This window comes from Phaseolus vulgaris, chromosome 11, assembly GCF_051622355.1.
Source record: "Phaseolus vulgaris cultivar YP4 chromosome 11, ASM5162235v1, whole genome shotgun sequence".
NCBI lineage: Eukaryota > Viridiplantae > Streptophyta > Magnoliopsida > Fabales > Fabaceae > Phaseolus > Phaseolus vulgaris.
The window spans coordinates 2,303,979-2,325,263 of NC_143508.1; the positions used below are offsets into that span (position 1 = coordinate 2,303,979).

At 34.6% G+C, this 21,285-nt stretch overlaps 1 protein-coding gene across 1 annotated transcript; it reads right to left on the reverse strand.

Annotated features, from left to right (window-relative positions):
- Positions 1-14,754: 14,754 nt before the first annotated feature.
- Positions 14,755-15,702, reverse strand: LOC150022953 (uncharacterized). The gene has a single exon (XM_090297251.1). It carries the CDS (start codon positions 15,700-15,702, stop codon positions 14,755-14,757), a length of 948 nt encoding a protein of 315 aa, XP_090153377.1.
- Between the last annotated feature and the right edge of the window lie 5,583 nt (positions 15,703-21,285).

The following is a 21,285-nucleotide window of genomic DNA, read 5'->3' on the forward strand; positions in this document are numbered from 1 at the left end:
AAAATAGCCTTCACAGTAACAGTATCAAAATATGTCACTTTGGTCCAACTTGTCTTTTGGGCCCCCAACATAACAGGATATATCAATATAGCCTGCACCCCCACAATTTTATAAATTCCGCAACTGACCCCACAATTTCGGGATCTGGGAGTGTGCTATGGATTCATCAATCCAGAAGTGAATCATGTTGCATTCTGGATGAGGGGTGTTCCAGAAACAAAGTTTGCATAAATTATTGATTTCCAGATTGCTGAATCTGGAAGCCTAATTTCTATTACGGATTGGTAGATCTGGAATGATTTTTTTCAATTATGGATTTCTGAATCTGTAATGCATATTTTGAATTACGGATTGGTGGATCCGAAATGGTTTTTTCAATTATGGATGTTTGCATTTTTTATTTTGGATTAACGCTATCATTCGTGTACTACCGGAAGCATCAATCCTGGAGATTACCGAATGCGCCAATCTGAAAATTTACCAGAAGCGTCAACCCGAAAATTTACCAGATTTCATAATCCAGAATACAAAAAAAAAATGTACAGTTTATATAGGGACAGTTTTGTCTTTGCGCAGCCTTGTGGGGGTGCAGGAAGAAAAATATAGGAATGCAGGAAGAAACTGTCTTGTTTCAATACGAATACCAATAGTTACTATTTACAGCCATAGATTTTATATCTACACTACCATCCCTAAAAGCATGGGCTCCTCCGCCTAGTCTAACCGTTTTGTCATTCCTCACCCGGTTTATACTATATCCACCACATTTTCTAGAAAACTTGGGTCTTCCGATTGGGCAAGAATTTTCTATTTGAATCACCCAATTTTATTTATACACCAAAAACTTTCATTTCCTCTAAAAAGTGTGGGCCCTTTCCGGGCACCCATTTTGACATTATGCCTAAATAGATTTTAGACACTTGTATGACCATACGTGTCATGTAATTTAATATAAAAATGAAGTAAAATTTATAATAAATATGAAACTTCTTCACACCAAATTCTCTTTAATAGTAAGAATCACGTGATTATTTTTTGGATATAAACGGAAATATATAAGATAAGGATAGTCTTTGCTGGGTACACTTTTTTAAAATTCAATCTCTCATTGACACAAACTTAGCATTTTTCAAAAATTATCTTTGACTTTTATAATTATTTATTTTGTGAAAGGCAGAAATTTGTGGTGCTTTTTCCATTCGGCTATCCCTAAAGATACTTATCACCTATGAGTTTATATTCGAACTACCAACTCTGCCTAGCCCAGCAGTTTTGCTATTTGTCACCCCGCTTTATAATATATCCACCACCTTTTCTAGAAAACTTTGGGCCAGTTTGCCTAAATAAAGTTCCTATATGGAATAATTTTTTAAATAAGTTTGTTTCTCTTTCAAATATTTATGAGTGGACATAATAGGTTAGTTAAAGTAAAAGTTAGGTTTAGATAATTCTCCATTTTGAGTACTTAATGAGTGTGATGTGCCAAATCGGTCACTTTTCACACTATTTATTGTTCCAATCCAATGAGTGTGATCCATACATTTTGTAGTGCATCTTAGCCTGCAACTCTAACACTCACCTCTATATGTATAGTGTGATACAAAACTAGAGATGAAAATGTAAAATTAAAATAATAAAGTTAGATATAAGTGTATGTGATAGAAAACTTTTATATAGAATTATTAATAAGTCAAATATTAATTATTTTTAAGCATTTAATTGTCAGGTATATATATATATAATACCATATCATTTCTTTCCTCTCTTAAATAACTTTATTATGCACCTGTTTATGCTAATTTCAATTATTTATAAACTTGTAATACATTTTAATTGCATTCCATTTCAAAAAGTGTATCATGCCATTTAATTACTTTTAGTATTGTCCTGGTCCATCAGGCACCGTCAATCATAGATTTTATCTTCCAGTTTTAGCAAGTGAGAAAAAAAAAACAAAACTTTATTCAAGTAATAATAATCTTTTTGTTATTTTAATTATTTTTAAAATTTTAACAAATAATAATTTTTTATCAAATGATCATAAAAAAAATGAGTTCAAAGCTCTTCTCGGAATAATTTGAAATATAATAATTTTGCTTCAACAATATTGCTACTTTGCTTTCCAACAACAGTAAATGATTAGGAGAAAAAGAATATAAATCCAATAATGCCATTGAATGAGAAGAAAATTTTGCTCATTCAAAAAATTTTGGTAAAACATGTCTCACCCATGTCATCATTATTTTTTAATGTTAGTAATACTAATAATAATTTTCAGTACTAATAATAATTATCTTTCTATTTTTTATTAATATTTTATAATACAATTATCATTTTTATGTTTAATATGGTAGTTCTATTCAGATTCATTCTAGTTTTGGTTTCTAAATTTAAAATAAAAATAAAATTATAATTTCAATCTTTAAATATTAAATAGCATAATTTAATTAATTTTACTTTATATTTATTATAACTATAAAATATTTAATATGTTAAATAATAAATAATTTTGAAACATAATCAATATTTTAGTTTTAAAATTAGGTAGTTATATTTTTTTTGGTTACAATGTTTAGTGTCCCAATCCTTATACAACCTACACTCTACATAGTCATGCTTCTTAATCGAATTGTTGGATTACACATAATTGTTCATGACTCAATAGAGATTACATTAAAAAGTTTCTTTCCTTTTATGAATGTTGAGCTACCTCAGAAGGCTAACAACAAATATGTAGAATTTGTTGCATCATACCAGTAAACATCTCGTGGTCCCTCATCTTGAATCTGCTTCACCGTTACAATGAAGCATGTGACTTAACCTACCTTTATTGTGAAAAATGTGACTTATTGACTAACTCTTCAGCATGTTCTTTTTATTGACATTTTTTTTTATCACAAGACAGACATATTTAAATGGAAAACATGATAATACTAAAACTAAAAATAAAAAAGAAACATAACAATTCAAAGTTTCTAAATGATAAAAACAAAAACAAAAACACTTTTGGAGTACCATATTAGTGTCTTCTGCCATAGGCATAGCTTATCGCGTGCTTGCACAAAAAAGAAAGCATCCACTCTTCTCTCGTGTATTACATGAAGCTGGTTTTCAACATATTGGTTGACAGCACACACATTGTTACAGTGAGTTAGACATTGTGCAGAATAATTATAAGGTTGATGTTAATGTTTGATAAATTATAGTAAATAGATGCAATAATGTTACTGAGTAATATAAGTGTTGCTAGTACCTTCTCATGTGGGTCAAAAAGAGTATAAGTCTTGTCATCATTCATTAGTAAATTTTAATTTTAATATTTTGATATCTCACTATGAAAAAACTTGTTAAGCAAAGAAACATGTGAAAAGAGATGGGTGCATTAATGCATTACTATTATCATCATCTCATTTTTTTTAGTTCTATGTTTCTTTCGAAAGATTCAAATTATTCTTCCAAATTTGTGGCCAATATATAGTTACAATAAATATTTTAATTATTTAATTATTGGAGTAATTTTGTAATAAGTTATTTTATGAAAATTGTTAATTAGTATAATGATTTTTTATATTTATATTCCTTCTTTTTAAGATTTTAATTATTCATTTAATTTAATTAATTAATTATATATATATATATATATATATATATTAAAGTTGATTTGGTGTTGAAACTTGAAGTTTTTTTACCTCCCCTGCAGAGCCTAAAAGCGAGCACCAAGAGAATAAAATGAACTTTGAGTAGAAATTGGTGTTTTTTTGTTTTTTTCTTGTAGTCACTGCAAAAATATAATAACCATTGAAATGTGGCAACCTTTTAGTCACTGCAAAAATACAATAACCAACCAGAAATATAAATACAACATTTTATTACTTTCTACGTCCGTCTGTGTGTCAGAAAGAAAGAACCAACCAAGATGGCGCAATACCGAATTTTAGTACGAGTTTCCAATCAAATCATCAAATATCAGAAACCTCTTCAAACATGTTGGTGATTTGAAGTTTTATAAATATATTTCTTACACATTTCCAATTACCAATAACACACCAACATTCCCATCAAAGTTGATCTAACGGTTTTAAATTTATTTACTATTTAACATATTAAATATTTTATAGTTATAATAATGCTATTTAGTATTTAAAGATTGACACTATAATTTTATTTTATTTTTAAATTTAGAAACCAAAATTATAATGAGTCCTAAGAACTACCATAACTAAACATAAAAATGATAATTATTTTAAAATAATTCTATTATAAAAATATTAATAAAAAATATAAGGATACATTGGGATATCTTTTATCGAACTTTTTTCTCAAACATGTTTATATTCTTTGGCTAACAAGTTTTTTAATTATATTATAAATCATACAAATATTAAGATATAAATATTTAAAATATTATCTTTAAAAAATACTGTAAGATGGAACACGAAACAAAAGGTTTATATCATTACAATCCTTATAATTTACGAGTTCACATAATCTCAATACTGGAAATTTAAGTTTTATAACACGTGAAATTTTTTTATGCTATAAATCAAATTTAAAGACTTATAAAAGTATAAATAAATCAATTATTATTTTTTATTAGGTTCGCAAATAATCAATTATTATGTCAAGAGATAATAATTATGAGTTCAAAATATGTTTTTTCAAGTTCTAAACTTATGAGAAGTTATAATTGATTATTTTGTCTAAATTTACTTTGTTATATAGTCAGGTTTAAAAAATTATAATACTTAAGATATTGTTTATGCACAAGATATTTTTATATTAGGGGAGTCTAGTTGTACTTGGGTTGCATCCCAATTGAGTTTTTTTATGCAAATTTTCTGTTTTAAAATTTGTTTAGCAAAACTAATTCATTAAATGAAACTGAGAAAAGTAATAATACAATTGATGATGTGTTGGTAGTTTCTAAGCTTTTTCAATACTTCTTTCTTCATTGTTGATGTTGAGATGGTCGAGTCGAGTATTTACAATTGCACTTTGACGTGTGCTACTGTTTTTTATGTATTCTTGTGAAATGTGAAAAACGTATCTCACTACTTCTCATAAGACTCTATTTATAATACCTGGTTCATGGACTTTGGTTCTTATGGGCTGAGTCAATTATTAATTGACATGCTTGGTGGTTCTGGATGCACGGACATGTATCTTACACTTTTATCTCTTGCATTAAAGATATTTAGTTTTCCGTATAGAAACTAATCTATTCCTTGAAATGTTAAAATGTTTGGTGTCTTCAGGGAATGGTTGTAACTTATATGGACATCACAATACATATAGAAACTAAAAGATACTTTTACATTTGTTTATTTGAAAATATGTCTCGTAACCACGGTAAAAAAGTGTTAAGATGAATTAGACATTTAAGTTTGCTAGTTTATATGTTATTCGTGTAATACGTGAGTAGACTACATATATTAGTCCTCAAATATTTAAGTAGATGATCCCATTTCAACCTAATTTTTATAGGTTCAATAGTGACGAGTCAAAAAATAATTCACATTGTCACTTTAATGAAAATGGATTAAAAAGATATGTGAAAGAAGAAGATATAAATAGGCATTTTGAAATAAAAGATCATTTTGAAAAAAAGGAAATGGTTTAAAAAAATGTTACAATTTATTAAATTAACATTATGAATAATGGACATATATTTTACGAAGAATAATTAACTTTACAATTATCTAAATTAATTTTAATTATTTTATTTTAACTATTTTATTACATAAAAGATAATGCTAAAAAATTAATAAAAAAATAGATAAGACGTATTTTTTGATTGTAGTAAAATTATATCAAAATAACATTAAATATTTCAAAATGAATAAACAGTATACTTAGTTTTAAATATATTAAAATATTAAAAATCTAATTTAAATCAATATCAAACTTTTTAGATTTTGTTTTCTCTGTTGCTAATCTGAAGAGAGAGAATGCAATAATGTGATAAAATAATTGATGGGTGATATAATGCAATATTGTACCGGTCGGCACCGGGCAACCGCGTGGTTCGAATTAAATTATCTAATTAAGCAAGGAACGTGGTTATACGTGGAATAAACGGTTACAATTCCCGTTGAGCAACAAACACACGTGAGTACTCCCTGGATTTTCGGGAACATCCTCTATATCCCAGGAAACCATCTAACACGACCCAAGGACCACGAAACACGTCGCGAGCCACCAACCGTTTGACCCCAATGGCCCAAGCCCAAGTGAACATACAAAAGGGAGGGAAAAGAGGAAAAAAGGTACGTTTTTTCATATTATCAGAGATTCTCACTGGAAAAGATTGCTGACTTGAGCGTCGGAGTACAATCGCAGGTACCCCCACCGGCCGACCGAGACACGCAGAGAAGAAGGAGACTTGAAGAACAGGACAATTAAGAGTGAAGCAAACACCTTGTATCGACGTGGACCAACATTACTCAGTCCCCAATATCCATACAAGTACAATTGGCGCCCACCGTGGGGCCGAGTAATCACTATTCCCAGACCTAGAGGTACCAACGCTCGAGGATGGGTTCAACGGCGAACAACAACAATGATACTGCCACGAAAGAACATAGGACGATACTCCAAACCCTCCAGATTCAGATGCAGGAGTTGCTCCAGAGGGGAGTCATTGATCAGCTGCGTCAAGATGAAGAGAAGAAAAGACAGGAAGAGGAACGCCAGCGGCATGCGGAATAGATAGCTCAACTGAAGGAGCAGAACAAAAGATTGATGGAAAGACTCGAGCAATCTGAATGTGAAGGACATTCACGTGCGCCTTCTCCACCGCCACTCCAGTCAGGAACGAAGACAATAGTCCAAACAATAGCCCAAACTATACCTCCCACATCACTCGTGCAGCACACCCAGGTAACCCTAAACAGGGTAGAAAACCCGAGAGGCCATCCGTTCACTGATGATATCATATCCACTCCCCTCCCTGACAAGTGGAGAGGCCTAACGATAAATCTTTACGATGGATCCACAGACCCAGACGAACATCTAAACATATTTAGAACTCAAATGACCCTTTACACAACTGATCGGACGGTGTGGTGTAAAGTCTTCCCCACCTCTCTCAGGGAAGGCCCCCTTGGATGGTTCTCTGATCTTCCACCCAATTCCATTACAAGCTTCGACGCTTTGGAATTGAAATTCACCACACAATATGCCACAAGTAGACCTCATCGGACGTCCTCCATGTCCCTCCTGAATGTCAAACAAGAAAGGGGAGAATCATTAAGAACATTCATGAACAGATTTAGCAAAGTGTGTATGAGCATTCGTAACCTTAATCCAGAAATAGCCATGCATCATTTGGTCTCGGCCATACTACCTGGAAGGTTCCTTGGGCAAGAGCAGGAACAGCCTCCACCGGGACGACCTCCCGCTCGGTCGGCCACGGGACAATCCCAGCGATGGTGGCTATCTTACTCTTATTAGCCTGCCTTTTCAAACTATTCATGTACTTCTTCAAACTCAGATCCATGCTCACAACAATATCTGCAAAATAAACACGAAGGTAAGAAACAAATACGCTGTTAATTGAACGACCGCAAGAAGAAGGTGCTCACCATTTAGGTCCGCCCACTGCTTGGACGACCCATAAAGGGCTATCAGTTCCCGCGTAGGAAGCCTACACGGTAGTTGATTCACAACCATCAAAATTTCTTGGTCGATGGGAGACAAAGATTCCCAAAGCCGATGGTCAAGGGAGGTGGGATTTTCCGTCCAATGGAATGGAAATTTTGTGCTTCCATCGGCATTATAGAATAGATCCCGGCCTTCCGGCTCGACAAACACTTTAAAAAAGTAGTCCTTAAAGTTCTTATAAGAGGTAGTGAAAGCGGCAAAGCGTACATTCCCCGAACGACTAGATAACGACAACCAACCTACTGGGGTACTCGGGTAAGTGTTATAATAATATAAAAATGATTCGGCGGTCGGCATAAGTCCAAATATCTGACAAATAACCCGAAAGGCTTGTAAAATGGCCCACGAATTAGGGTGCAATTGTGTCGGCGCGACGTTGAGAATCCGAAGGATACTCATGGTAAAATCATCAAAAGGTAAACTTACATGCAAATGGGAAAACAAAGTGCTATACACAAAGAAAAAGTCGTGCGGAGCATTCTCCCGGCCGTGACACACACGGTCGGTTATACCACATATATCGACATATAGCGCCTCGGCCGGACAATCTGGTGTTAGAAAGTTTTTATGGGTAGCGAGAAATTCATCTAATTTATCAGAGGACTTTATTTTACTGGGAATCCGAAGGACGGCAGGATCGACCCAATCGTAACTTGGGTCGTCCGATGCCTGACTCGCACCGCGAGTCAAAGACGAACCCACGACACTCGAAGACCCCTCAGAGGAAGGCATGACTAACCTTGAAATGAAGAAGAGGACATCGGCAACAAACTCGGCACCTGGCAAACGAAGCAAGCGACGCGAAACTCAGAGCAAGAGAAACGGAAAACCCTCAACTCCACAAATGAAGCACTATTTATAGGCAAATAGGTGAGAAGCAAAACCCCTGCGTTCGTCTAGCACCATTAGATCGAATCTAATCTAACGATCAAACACGCTCGACATATGAAACGGCACGTAATCCTCACCATTCAATCGATCTAGATGTGACAGCATCCCCAAACGGCAGCTCTGCCATGCGTCACATCTCTGCCACGCATTAATGATGCCAGCTATCAAGCATTGTCTCAAAAACCCCCTGCGTCTTATACGACTCTTCGTCCTTCCATGACCTCGAGCCTGGGGGGCAAGTGTACCGGTCGGCACCGGACGACCGCGTGGTTCGAATTAAATTATCTAATTAAGCAAGGAACGTGGTTACACGTGGAATAAACGGTTACAATTCCCGCTGAGCAACAAACACACGTGAGCACTCCCTGGATTTTCGGGAACATCCGCTTTGCACTCTTATTAGTTCTGCAGTGAGTGATTCTACATTTATTTATCTTTTGAAAAGAAAAAGGATCACAACTTTTAGACAAATATTTTTTTTTATAATTTTGACAGTGAATGAATACGTTGAACTACTATCATATTGATTTACATTTTTAATTAATGCATACACTAGAAAAATAATACAAAATAAATATTTGTTTTCATCTTAGTGATATGTCTTAAGCAAGCTAGATGAGAAAAGTGAAATTGTTCTATATATTAATTACTTGAAGGTAGAGCCAAAGTAACAAATAACATTCCCAAAATCAACAAGCTTGGAAGAAATGAGATACCATTTTGATTGTATTTCAATACTTCAAAATGTAGTATAGCCATAGTTAATGTTATATTTCATATTTCGAACATGAACATTGAATTCATTTATATTGTTATGTTATTATATTATTTATCAAATAGTTTGACATGTGATGAAGTAACATTCATTCTAAAATGTAATGTGTTTAATGTATGTTTGACGTGAGATGATAGTTATTATGAGAATGTAATACAATGTGTGACATCCAAAATATTTATTAAATATTATGATTTTTAATATTAATTTCTTTTAAAAAAACAAATATCACAAAATAATAAATTCTAAAAAGAATTATTATTGAACCTAATGCTTGATACTTGATAAAATAGTTTATTACATAGTTTGCCAGTGAAAAGGAATGTCATCTAAATCAAGATATGTATTAAATATTCACTTTCACAATATCAATATAATAATTTTCATTCATAAAAATCATAAAAAATTTCATACAAACACTTATATACATCAAATCATTTAAATATCCTATACAAATATAAGTGTATATTTAAATAAGAAAAAATTTAAACATTTACAACATCATTTTAATGTAGAACTAATGAATGTACAAAAACTTAAATGACATTATAATTGTTGTATGACTATCGACAATTTGTTTTTATATACCTAAACATTGGACAAAAAATTTATGGAAGAAAGTTTCTGAACCCTGTGTTTTTATCTTTTGGTTTTCCTACTTTCTATAGTAACATTAAACACCCTCTCTACCAAATTCTAAAGAAAATATATTATCAATGAAATCTTTAACCAAGTGGTAACAAAGATGGGGTTATATTTATTGTATTAAGTTTTTGCTGTGAAAAGCAAAAACAAATTTACCTACTTATTTTGAATAATATAATTCGTTTTGTTGTCGAGTAGAGATTAGTTTAGAGAAGTGTCATTATGTAGCTAGATATAAATAAGCCAATGAATAAGCCAATAAATTTGAAATAAATTTATTCCAAATTGAATAGTAATTATGTTTTAGCAAATATGGTTTTAAGTTTTAATAAATTAATCCTTAAAAAATGATAAAATATTTATCAAAATTATATCCATTTTTTTAAAGCGTATACTATGAATGAAAATAATTTAGTGATGCTCATTGGCGATGTAACGAAAGCCACTGAGATTTTAACCATCAATAAAAGAATAACTATGTCCTAAAAATGATCTTTTTTACAAAGTTATTGACTTTGCTGCTTAGTTATTTTTCTTTCCTTTTTCATAGTGGAATTGTTATATTTTGTTTCTTCATATTTTCATTGGTTGTATCACATCACTCTAATGTTACATGTTATTTATGTAATTGAATAAATTGTTGGATAAAATGTTTATTTAAAATTTCTCATATTAGTTTCTTATTAAAGCATTACTTTAATTAATTAATTTATTTCATTTATAGAATAAATAAATCATTTTCTTTCATGTAATATTGTTTTAGAAATTGTTTTCTAAAATATTGAAATTTTGTATAACATTTAACATAAAAAAGAACAGCAAAAATTGTAAAGTATATAGTTATACTTGTCATGAATTTCTTGACTTGACATTTATGCACCTATTTTGTTTACTTTATATGTAATTTTTAGTCAATTGTCAAATAATTTTCTTCATATATATAAGAGATAGTTATACTATGTTTTTGTAAAGTATGTTTCTTCATATTCATATATATATATATATATATATATATATATATATATGACTAGCCCAGTATTTTTACTATTTGTCATTCATTTTTATTCATACACCTACTAAATTTTATTTTTTAAAAACACTTTGACTATTCAGCTCACTCGACATTTCTGTTATTTAATGTGAAGGGTTATTATCTTCATCAAATATCATACTATGGACCTGAGTTTCCTTCCAGTTTGTCAAGAAAACAATGTCCACCGTATTTCTATTTGCAGTCCCGTTTTTCAGATCTGCACACTCCTTTTCGAAAAGTCAGGGCCCATTTGACTGACCCAGTGTTTCTTGTATTTGTCTTACCTTTTCTATTTAACACCCACCAGTTTTTACCTTTGAAAAAGTTTAGGCACACATTTCTTCTATTTCTCACCTATTCTTTTATATATACCATCACAAACCTCTTTTCGGTGAAAAGTAAAAAAATAAAAATAAAATTGGCACTAAATATAAATATCCATATGACTAATAGCTTATTGTGATTTATTAAAAATAATAATTGCTTGAATAGTTTTATGCATCATCTTCTACTCAATATGTTTTTTTTAAAGTTCAAAAAAATTGATTTTTCTGAAACTTATTATTTTTAAACTACTTTTTATCATCATATTTATTTCAAATCATAGTCAATTTTAATTTATATATATAAACTATATAAATAGCAAATATAAATTTCATTTTATGGATTTAATTATAGTATATGTGTGAAGTCGGCATATTTTTATATTTGTCAATGTCAAAATTAGAATTAAATTTTACCCAATTATCATGGGAAAGCTAAATAAAATGTATGATTTGATTAAGAATTTGATGGAGTGAATTTGAAGTGATTTGAGTGGAAAGTGTGAGAAAAAGTTAGGTTGTTTGAATTAAGGTATATAAAGAATGAATTTGTAAGGAAAGTTTATTAAAGTTAGTAAGTGATGTGATGTGTGTGAGAAAATTTTTAATTTTTTAAAATATTATAATGTAAATTTATAAATTTATTTTAATCTTTAAAAATAAAAATAATTTGTAGTAATTAAAATTTTGTATATTTATTTTTATTTATTATAAATAATTTCTTTATTATTAATTATTAGTATTTATCTTTATTAATAATATTATTAAATATTTTTACTGCTTAAATTTATTTAATATTTAATATTTTTATTTTTATCATAGATACATATAAAAAATATTTTATAAATAAAAAATAAAAAATAATTGTTAATATTATTATTTAATAAATTTATTTTAATTGTTATTAGTTTGGTTGGTTATTTCTTTGTGGCACAAAGACAAACATAGAAAGTAATAAAAGGTTGTATTTCTATTTCTGATTGGTACCGTAGGAGAATAAAAAAGAGAACAGTAGTAAGCACGTGCATGAGACTGTGGAATCACTGCCCAACAACACAACGCAGTAAAGATTAAAATTATAGTTTCAATCCACCAAATCACTTTCATCTCCCGTAGTGAGCCACAGCAGTAGACATTCACGATGGAAACATGTAATCCATTGCCTACCTTCCAAAGGCTCTTAATGATAGAGTAATTCCTTCTATTAACAAAACTAAATATCTGAAAAGTCGTATTGTTCCAGATCGTAAGTACCCCTCCAGCACTGTTTACCGTTTTGTTTCCAACCCAATCAACATTGTTATTTCCCCAAATAAGGCACACTTTCTCTTTACTAACTTCAGAGCATTTCGTCTCCTGCAAACACACCATATCCGCCCCTTCCTTACTTATCAAATTACTTAAATATTTTCTTTTCATAGTGCCTCCTAGTCCTCTGACATTCAAACTAATTATCTTCATCGGCAAACTGACTAGTCTCCCCCCTTGACTTCCTTACCTTGCGACCATCCTGATACGTCAAAGCTTGTAAACTACCAATAACTAAGTCTTCTCGTCTAGGGTGAGAATACCCAGCTTCTTTACCAACATTCCACACACACTAGAGGCTTCGTTCTTGTCATTTTTCACCCAAAAAATTCTGTTGCAATTTTTAATTGCACTATCAAATATGGCTAGAGAATCGTTTCTCATAGTAGGTTGATGAACCAGAAAAATTGCCTGATCCACCCTTACATCCACCAGATTATTATTGTCAAAGAAAAAATCTGAAAAGACAAACTTATCCATTTCTAGATTCGACCCCTTTCTCGAAACGAGTAACAAGAAATTGTTCGCCTGTGTCCCGCCAAAGGACCTCGAAGGGCTGTGTATACCCTTCCCCTCCACAACCAACTGATCAACTTCATAGCCCTTCTTCTGCCCACTGACCAATCCCTGCACATTACCTCTGTCATCTACTACCATATGACCCATGATCTCACCACTTATTACATGGTCTATAAATGCCACGTCACCCAATCCTACCTCCCTCCAACCAGATTGTTCCAACTCTTCCAACCTTGGGCCTAGCCTAATCGAATCTCCTTCCCAGCCCAAGCTTTCCTCGTGGCCCAAAGCACCAACACCACCAAGACTCTCTTCAAACTCCTTCATCCACGTGTTTGAAATGTCCTTATTTAAGCCTAGACGGCTCTTTGCATGCCCCATTTTAATGCTGGGTAAGTGAGTGGAACACTCCACATTAAATGGGAGCAAACCACGCCCCATTAATGACCCACTCACTCCCTCTTTTTCACCACCAACACCCAAAACAATCTTTGCATGCCCCTACTCATTAATACCAAACTTAGAATCACCCATCTTTGTTGACTCTACATGAGCTGCACTCAAAGAGATGGTCACGCCTACATCTGCAGCTTTAACACCCATTAATTCGTTCCCAACCACCTCCACTACGTGAGCCACTTCTGCATTTAAAGCTACTTCGTTTTCCGCTGCTCCTCCATTAAACCCAGGGTGGATATTCTCGAGGGAGCCCACCACATTTACTACATGTTCTTCTTCGAGAATTGCACCCTCATTCATGGTCACGCATGCTTCTTCATTATCCCCATTAATGGGCATTAAACCACTCCATTAAAAGCAACTACGTTTTCCGCAAATCCACCAACTACCCCAGGTTGTGGATTCACGAGGAGACCTATACATAATAATGTGATTGTGTTTGGAATAATGGTAGGTAATAATTAAAGCGTAATGGTGGTTATTAATTATTTATACATAATAATGTGATTGTGTTTGCAAGAATCTATATGATAGCATTCTGAGTGATGAATGACGTTGTTGCTTTATGGCAAGTCTTGGACGTAAATAGCAATGTCCTTGCATGGCTGTCCAAGTCATTCTCCAATGGAAGCTTAGAGACAAAATGTGTAAAATGATACCCCTAAACCCTAAATATAGATGCACCTATTCATCTATAAATAATAATTACCCACCCACCCCTCATTCCACTTAAGTTCATGCTATCAAACCTCTCTCTGCCTCTCACCATTCATTTTTATCAATATAATTCTTATTATTATTATTACTATTTCTAGATTTCCTGCTTTTTCTTTTTAAAATTAAAATTAAAATTATAGTTTCAATCTTTAAATACTAGATAGCATAATTTAATTAATTTTAGTTTAAATTTATTATAACTATTAGATATTTAGTATCTTAAATAATAAGTAAATTTGAAACTGTATAAATATTATATATAAATATTTATACAGTCGTTTGTTGCGGTCGGCATTTTCTGGGCTCAAGGCCCTTCGGGGCGGTGGTATCATCTCGGCGCTCAGGGCCTCTTGCAAAATTTTGCTCCTCTCCGCGTTCAAAGATGTGTAGCGAGAGAAGCGGGGTCCGCGATTGTCCCTTTTCTAGTCCCGACCGGTTCGGGACCTTCCTTGCCGTTCTCTGTCTTCTTTCTTTTCCCCGCTTGCCTCGACTCGGGCGTTGTTTCTGAATTCACGAAGTTCCTCCAGCTGCATGAATTTCGCCGCTTGTCGTCTGAGATCGTCGAGGTTGGTAGCAGGCTGCATACACAGGCTGTCGGCAAATGGGCCGGGTCTGAGGGCGGTCAGCATGTGATGCATCGCCACCTCAGGGCTGAGGTTTCGAATGCTCATAGCGGTCTTGCTGAACCGGTCGATGAACGTTCTGAGGGACTCCCCCTTCTCTTGACGAATGCCGACCAGGGCTATGGATGTCAGATGGTGGGGGCGGCTTGTTGCGAACTGGACGTCGAACTTGGCTACCAGGGTTTCGAAGCAGTCTATAGAGTGTGCTGGGAGCTTGGTGAACCAACTCAGAGCGCTGCCCTTTAGAGAGGTTGGAAAGACTCGGCAGAATACTGCGTCGTCCGTGGTGTACAGGCTCATGTGGGTCGTGTACGCGTCCACGTGCTCATCTGGGTCGGTCGTCCCATCATAACGATCCCTGTTGAAGCCTTTCCACTTGTCTGGCAAGGGGGTTTCCATGACACGGTCGGTGAAGGGATGGCGTCGGTCCGGACCCGCTGGAGCGGTGGTGTTGATTGTCTTGCTGGGATGGGACTCCCCATCCATTTCCAGAGTGAAGTCATTCTTGGTGTCTTTCTCGGCCTGGACGCCGGCCCCGGTGGCATGGGACCTGCCGGCCTGATTAGTCATGGCGAGGGACGGCACCCCCTCGACCAGTCTCTTCATCCGCTTGTTCTCTTCTTGGAGGTTTTTGATCTCCTCCTCATTCTTCTTAGCAGTTTCCTCGTGCGCCTTCTTCATCTCTGCTAGCTCCTTCTGAAGGGCCATCATCATTGCTGTTTGGTCTGCTTCGGTCATGCTTGCCATGCTGCGGGTTGATACCATCTACTGCTGTGGTTGCTGCTGGCTCTCCTCGGCCCCACGGTGGGCGCCAATTGTTCTCGAACTAGGTTGGGGACTGGGAGAACTATTGTCTTCGGATGTCACTCGGTCGGTCGTGCTTCACTTCCTCCTTCGGTTCTTCTCGTAGGATGACTCCTCAGGCGGGTGGGGTACCTGCAGATGGCACTCCAACGCTCAAGTCAGTGGGGTATCGTATTCGGCTGGCTGGAATACTGTGGATAATGACGTACCTTCTTCCTTGAAATGCGTGATATTTATATTACCTTGATGGGCCCTCGCTGTTGGGCCGGATTAGGGGGTTACTTGGCGATTAGGGTTGGATTAGGTCGTTTCCTAACTATAGGTTAACCTTTGTTAATTGGGTCAACCTTTGACTTGAGCACTTTGTGTCGGTCGGCCACGTGTGACACATGGTCGACCTCGTACCTTAAAGTATGGTCTTGACACATGGGTTGACCGGGTCACAAGACCGGTCGGTCATCCTAGTACAATTTAGTATCTTAAATAATAAATAAATTTGAAATTGTATAAATGTTTTTTTTTCCGTTAAAATTAGGTAAGCATAAAATTAGGTAGTTATGATGAAAAGGAAGTTTAGGGAGAGGACACCGTTCGTTGGACCAATCAATCTTGTCGGTAGGTCCTTCACTACCTCCACTGACCCCAATATTGTTGATGAGTCAAAGGAAAAGATACACACCCAAGAGATGGACGACGAGTCCTACTCAAACAAGTCAGCCCTCATGATCGGTACCTTAAACCCGGTCCGCTGACATCCTTTTATTGATTCCGTAATCTAAGTACCGCTGCCACACAAGTAGAAAGGCTTCAATAGAGATTGCTATGACGGCACAACCGATTCGGACGAACACATGGATGCGTATACCACACACATGAGCCTTTATATCTCAGACGACACGGTCCTGTGTCGGGTATTCCTCACATCGCTGAAGGAATGAATACGTATGTAACTACACACGGATATTACATACAGATATATCCGTATGTAATTACATAGGGATTACATACGGATTAATTTATATGTAATTACATAACACTTATCTACGATAGTTTTACATCCAGATTTTTTCCTTATATAATCCATATGTAACTATGTTTTACATACGAATTTATGATCTTAAATATAAATTTTGACTGTATGTAATTTTAAATTTTCTTGTAACTCTTCGCTTCCGTATCTGCACTTGAATACTTACAGTCTTACAAAATTGTCCCGAGTACCATATCACTCCCATTGGCACCTTAGTACCACGTGACTTCCATCAATACCACTATGCAACATATTAATGAACAGTATTAAGAAAAAACGTTTTTCATATTTTTTTATTATAAATGATGCATTTACTATATTTTTAATTTGTTTAAACAATTGGATCAAATGTTTTACAATTACAACTCTATAATTGCCAATTTACATTTGAGAAGAAGTTGTATGAGGAAAACTTACAACACGCATCCATTGTGCCGGTCTTCAAACTTGCAATCCACAGTCACCAACATTAACTGACAAACAGTGCTTTGATTTTGAATTTATTATTTTCTATTTAATTTATATCTTTTCAATCTAAATTTTAATATTATTAATTTCCCATAAAGAACAGACCATGTGTTTGGTCATCAATCAATCTAGTGCTAAAATCTATAAATAATAATTACCCACCCCTGACTCCACTCATGTCCATGCTATCATGTGTTGTAAAACGAAGTAGATATTGCAAAATATCTTAAAAACAATTGTGAACCCACGTGCCTAGAGTTGCGGAAGATTTTGGAGGAAGTTGATTGAAGATGTCAAATGCTGTTATGAGTGCAACAAGAAAATAAATTAGGTGCAACAGCAAATTGAAATCAGCTATGGAGATGGAAAATATCTTTGCTTCCTATCCCTATATAAAGAGGGGTTCCATCCTCTCCAAATGCACATCTCTCTCATTCACTCTCTTCATCTTCTTCACCCACCGTGAAGCTTCTTTTCTTCTCTCCTTTTCCACTTTCTCTCTCCTCACTTACTTTATTATATTTTTAAGTTTTATATTGGGTTCCATTGGGTATTACTCTTTTAAAGAGTAACTTGCTAGTTCTGATCCTCGGAAATATCCGGGAAGTTCCTGTTGTATCCTGGGGGACTTACGCAATACACCGCGGATAAGTCCTTACGGACAGTGATTACTCACGCCTCGGGAAACCTTTTATTTTGTGTTCGTTTTAAAGCCTAATACTTCAACAATCGTAAGGACTTATGGCTGAAAATCCGAACAACAACGACAACACTGCTCCGGAAACATCAAATGTTGTTTCCGCAACGCAAACCATTTTTGCGAAACCTTTTCCGGACGTCTCCAAAATTGAAGTCTTCACCGGTCAGAACTTCCGACGTTGGCAAGAACGCGTGTCCACCCTATTGGACATGTACGGAGTTGCTCATGCACTTACAACTGCCAAACCCGACTCAACCACGGCTGCGAAACAAGTTGACGACTGGATCCATGCGAATAAGGTATGTTGTCACACTTTACTCAGTGTGTTATCTAACGATCTGTTCGATGTTTATGCTTCTTATAAGAATGCGAAAGATATTTGGGATTCTCTTATCCTCAAATATACTGCCGAAGACATCGTCAGACAAAGGTTCGTAATTGCAAAATACTACCGCTGGGAGATGATCGAAGGCAAAGACATCAAAATCCAAATAAACGAATATCACAAGCTGATTGAAGATATCAAAACTGAAAGCATAAAATTGCCAGATGAATTCGTGTCCGAACTCTTGATCGAAAAGCTTCCGCAGTCTTGGACGGATTACAAACAACAACTGAAGCACAGACAGAAACAGATGTCTCTATCAGATTTGATCACCCACATCATCATTGAAGACACAAACAGGAAGGAGTGCGCTGCTGCAAAGGCCAAAGCTTTGTCTGCCAAAGCAAACGTGATAGAAGACAAACCAGCTCCAAAAAGGTACGAGAAAAAATTTGATCACAAAAAGAAACCTAATAACAAATTCTCTCGTCCCAGTGGAACTAACCCCACTTTCAAGAAAAAAGGTAATTGCTTTGTCTGTGGAAAGCCAGGCCATCATGCACCTCAGTGCAGACATAGGGCTAAAAACGACTATCCTCCTAAGGCAAATCTAGCCGAAGGGGAAGATACTATTGTGGCAGTCGTTTCACAAGTAAACCTTGTGACAAATGTGAGCAAATGGGTGGTAGACTCTGGGGCTACCAGACACATCTGTGCAAACAGAAATGTGTTCACCTCCTACACAAGTGTGGGGGATGGAGAAGAACAAGTATATCTCGGTGACTCCAGGACAACTTGATAGCTGTCGTTTTGCTGTCAAATTAATATGATTCTAGCGTAGACTTGTCTAACACTAGAGAGATGATAGTATAATCGTGGACAAATGTCCCCAAGTCGTCTCCCAACGAATCCAATAGTAAAATCAGTTGATCAGGATTTAAAATCTATCTGCAAGCAATAAAAGTTAGCAATAACAATAAAGATGAAAAGGGGGTTTGAGATAGTTGTGCAAAAAATATAAAAGATATTAAAATAGCAAATAAAAAGCGGTTGATCCCAAGTTCTTCCACCATTGAATTCTTCACAGGTTCTCTAAAGATTAATCTTTTCTCAATCCTCCAACAGAGCTAAACCAGATTGAACATGCGTCGATCTAATTCAACTGAAACTCACCAGTAAAGCATGCGTCTACTAGTTTAATCAATACCCACTTTGTTCCATGCGTATACTCCATGGGAATGCTTACCTCCTCTCTCTTGAATCATGCGCCCAAGAAATTAATTAGAACGATGCGAACTAACTAAGAAACCAAAGTTTAAGATAAGGAAGACTCTCAATCATGCGTTCAAGTACAACCTCTCACAAAAACTAGTTTTCCAGGAGATTAGACAATAAAAACAACTGCTATAGAGAATTAAAAATAGAAACTTTTATTGAACGAAACCTCAGAGCTCAATGGGAAATTACAGAGGAATCAACCAAAATGGTTTAGCCTTCCATGCGGAGGCAAAACAAAAGAATTACAAAGAAGAAAATAAACTAAGAAAACCCTATGAAGCTCTCTCTTTTCTCCTTGATGCTTGTGTCCTTTTATAGGCTTTTCTGCTCCAAGGATCTTGGGAAAATATTGCAGTTTAGATTTTGTAAACAGTTTTACTTTCCATAATTCTTTTTATTTTGCAGAAGATTTGCTTCCAATTCTGTTTCTGGAATCTTGTAGCTTTTATTTTCTCTTTCTTCTCCTCAGAATATTTTTTTTGTTTTGGTTCAAGAAGCAACTTGGACTTTTGCATATTTGGCCCATTCACAAAGGTAGATGCTTCCTCTAGATAATTTACTCTAAAAAGAAAAAATTAACAATAATAATAGTTAAGGCCCAAATAAACCCAATTATAAGAATATTAATTAAAACAATGGATTTATTTATTATTATAGTCCAATAATCTATGATTAAGGCTATTGTGTGTGAATAAATATATGCTCATCACAACTCCTGTCCTAGGAAAAGGAAAAGTTCTTCTGAAACTCACATCTGGTAAAACTCTAGCTTTGAATGATGTGCTACATGTGCCATCAATTAGAGTTAATTTGGTCTCTGTGGCATTACTAAGCAAAGTTGGGGTTAAAGTGTCATTTGAATCTGACAAGATTGTTATGACAAAAAACAATGTTTTTGTGGGAAAGTGATATTGTGATCAAGGCCTTTTTGTATTAAACATTTCTGAAATTATGAATGAATCTAAATCTTCTGCTTATATAGTTGACTCGTATGATATATGGCATGCTAGATTAGGACATGTGAATTCTTCGTATGTTATAAAATTGCAACGACTAGGATTAATCAACATGCATGACAAACAAAGTAGTAAATGTGATGTATGCGTAGAATCTAAAATAACGAAGAAAACATGTCACTTTGTAGAACGTCAAACTGAAATTCTTGGTTTAATTCATACCGACCTTGCTGATTTAAAACAAACCATGTCTAGAGGTGGTAAAAATTATTTTGTAACCTTTATAGATGATTTTTCTAGATACACCAAAGTGTATTTAATTAAACATAAGGATGAAGCCTTTGATATGTTTTTAACTTATAAAGCGGAAGTAGAAAATCAACTTAATAAGAAAATTAAGAGAATTAGATCAGATAGAGGTGGTGAATATGTTTTATTTAATGACTATTGTGTAAAAGAAGGTATTATTCATGAAGTAACCCCACCATATTCACCTGAGTCTAATGGAGTAGCTGAAAGGAAAAATAGGACTCTTAAAGAAATGATGAATGCCATGCTTATTAGTTCTAATGCTCCTGATAATTTATGGGGTGAATCTCTGCTTACTGCGTGTTTTTTACAAAATAGGATACCACATAGGAAAACTGGTAAAACACCCTATGAGTTGTGGAAAGGTTATCAACCTAATTTGAAATACCTAAGAGTGTGGGGGAGTTTGGCTAAAGTGATGTTACCTGATCCTAAGAAAAGGAAAATAGGCTCTAAAACA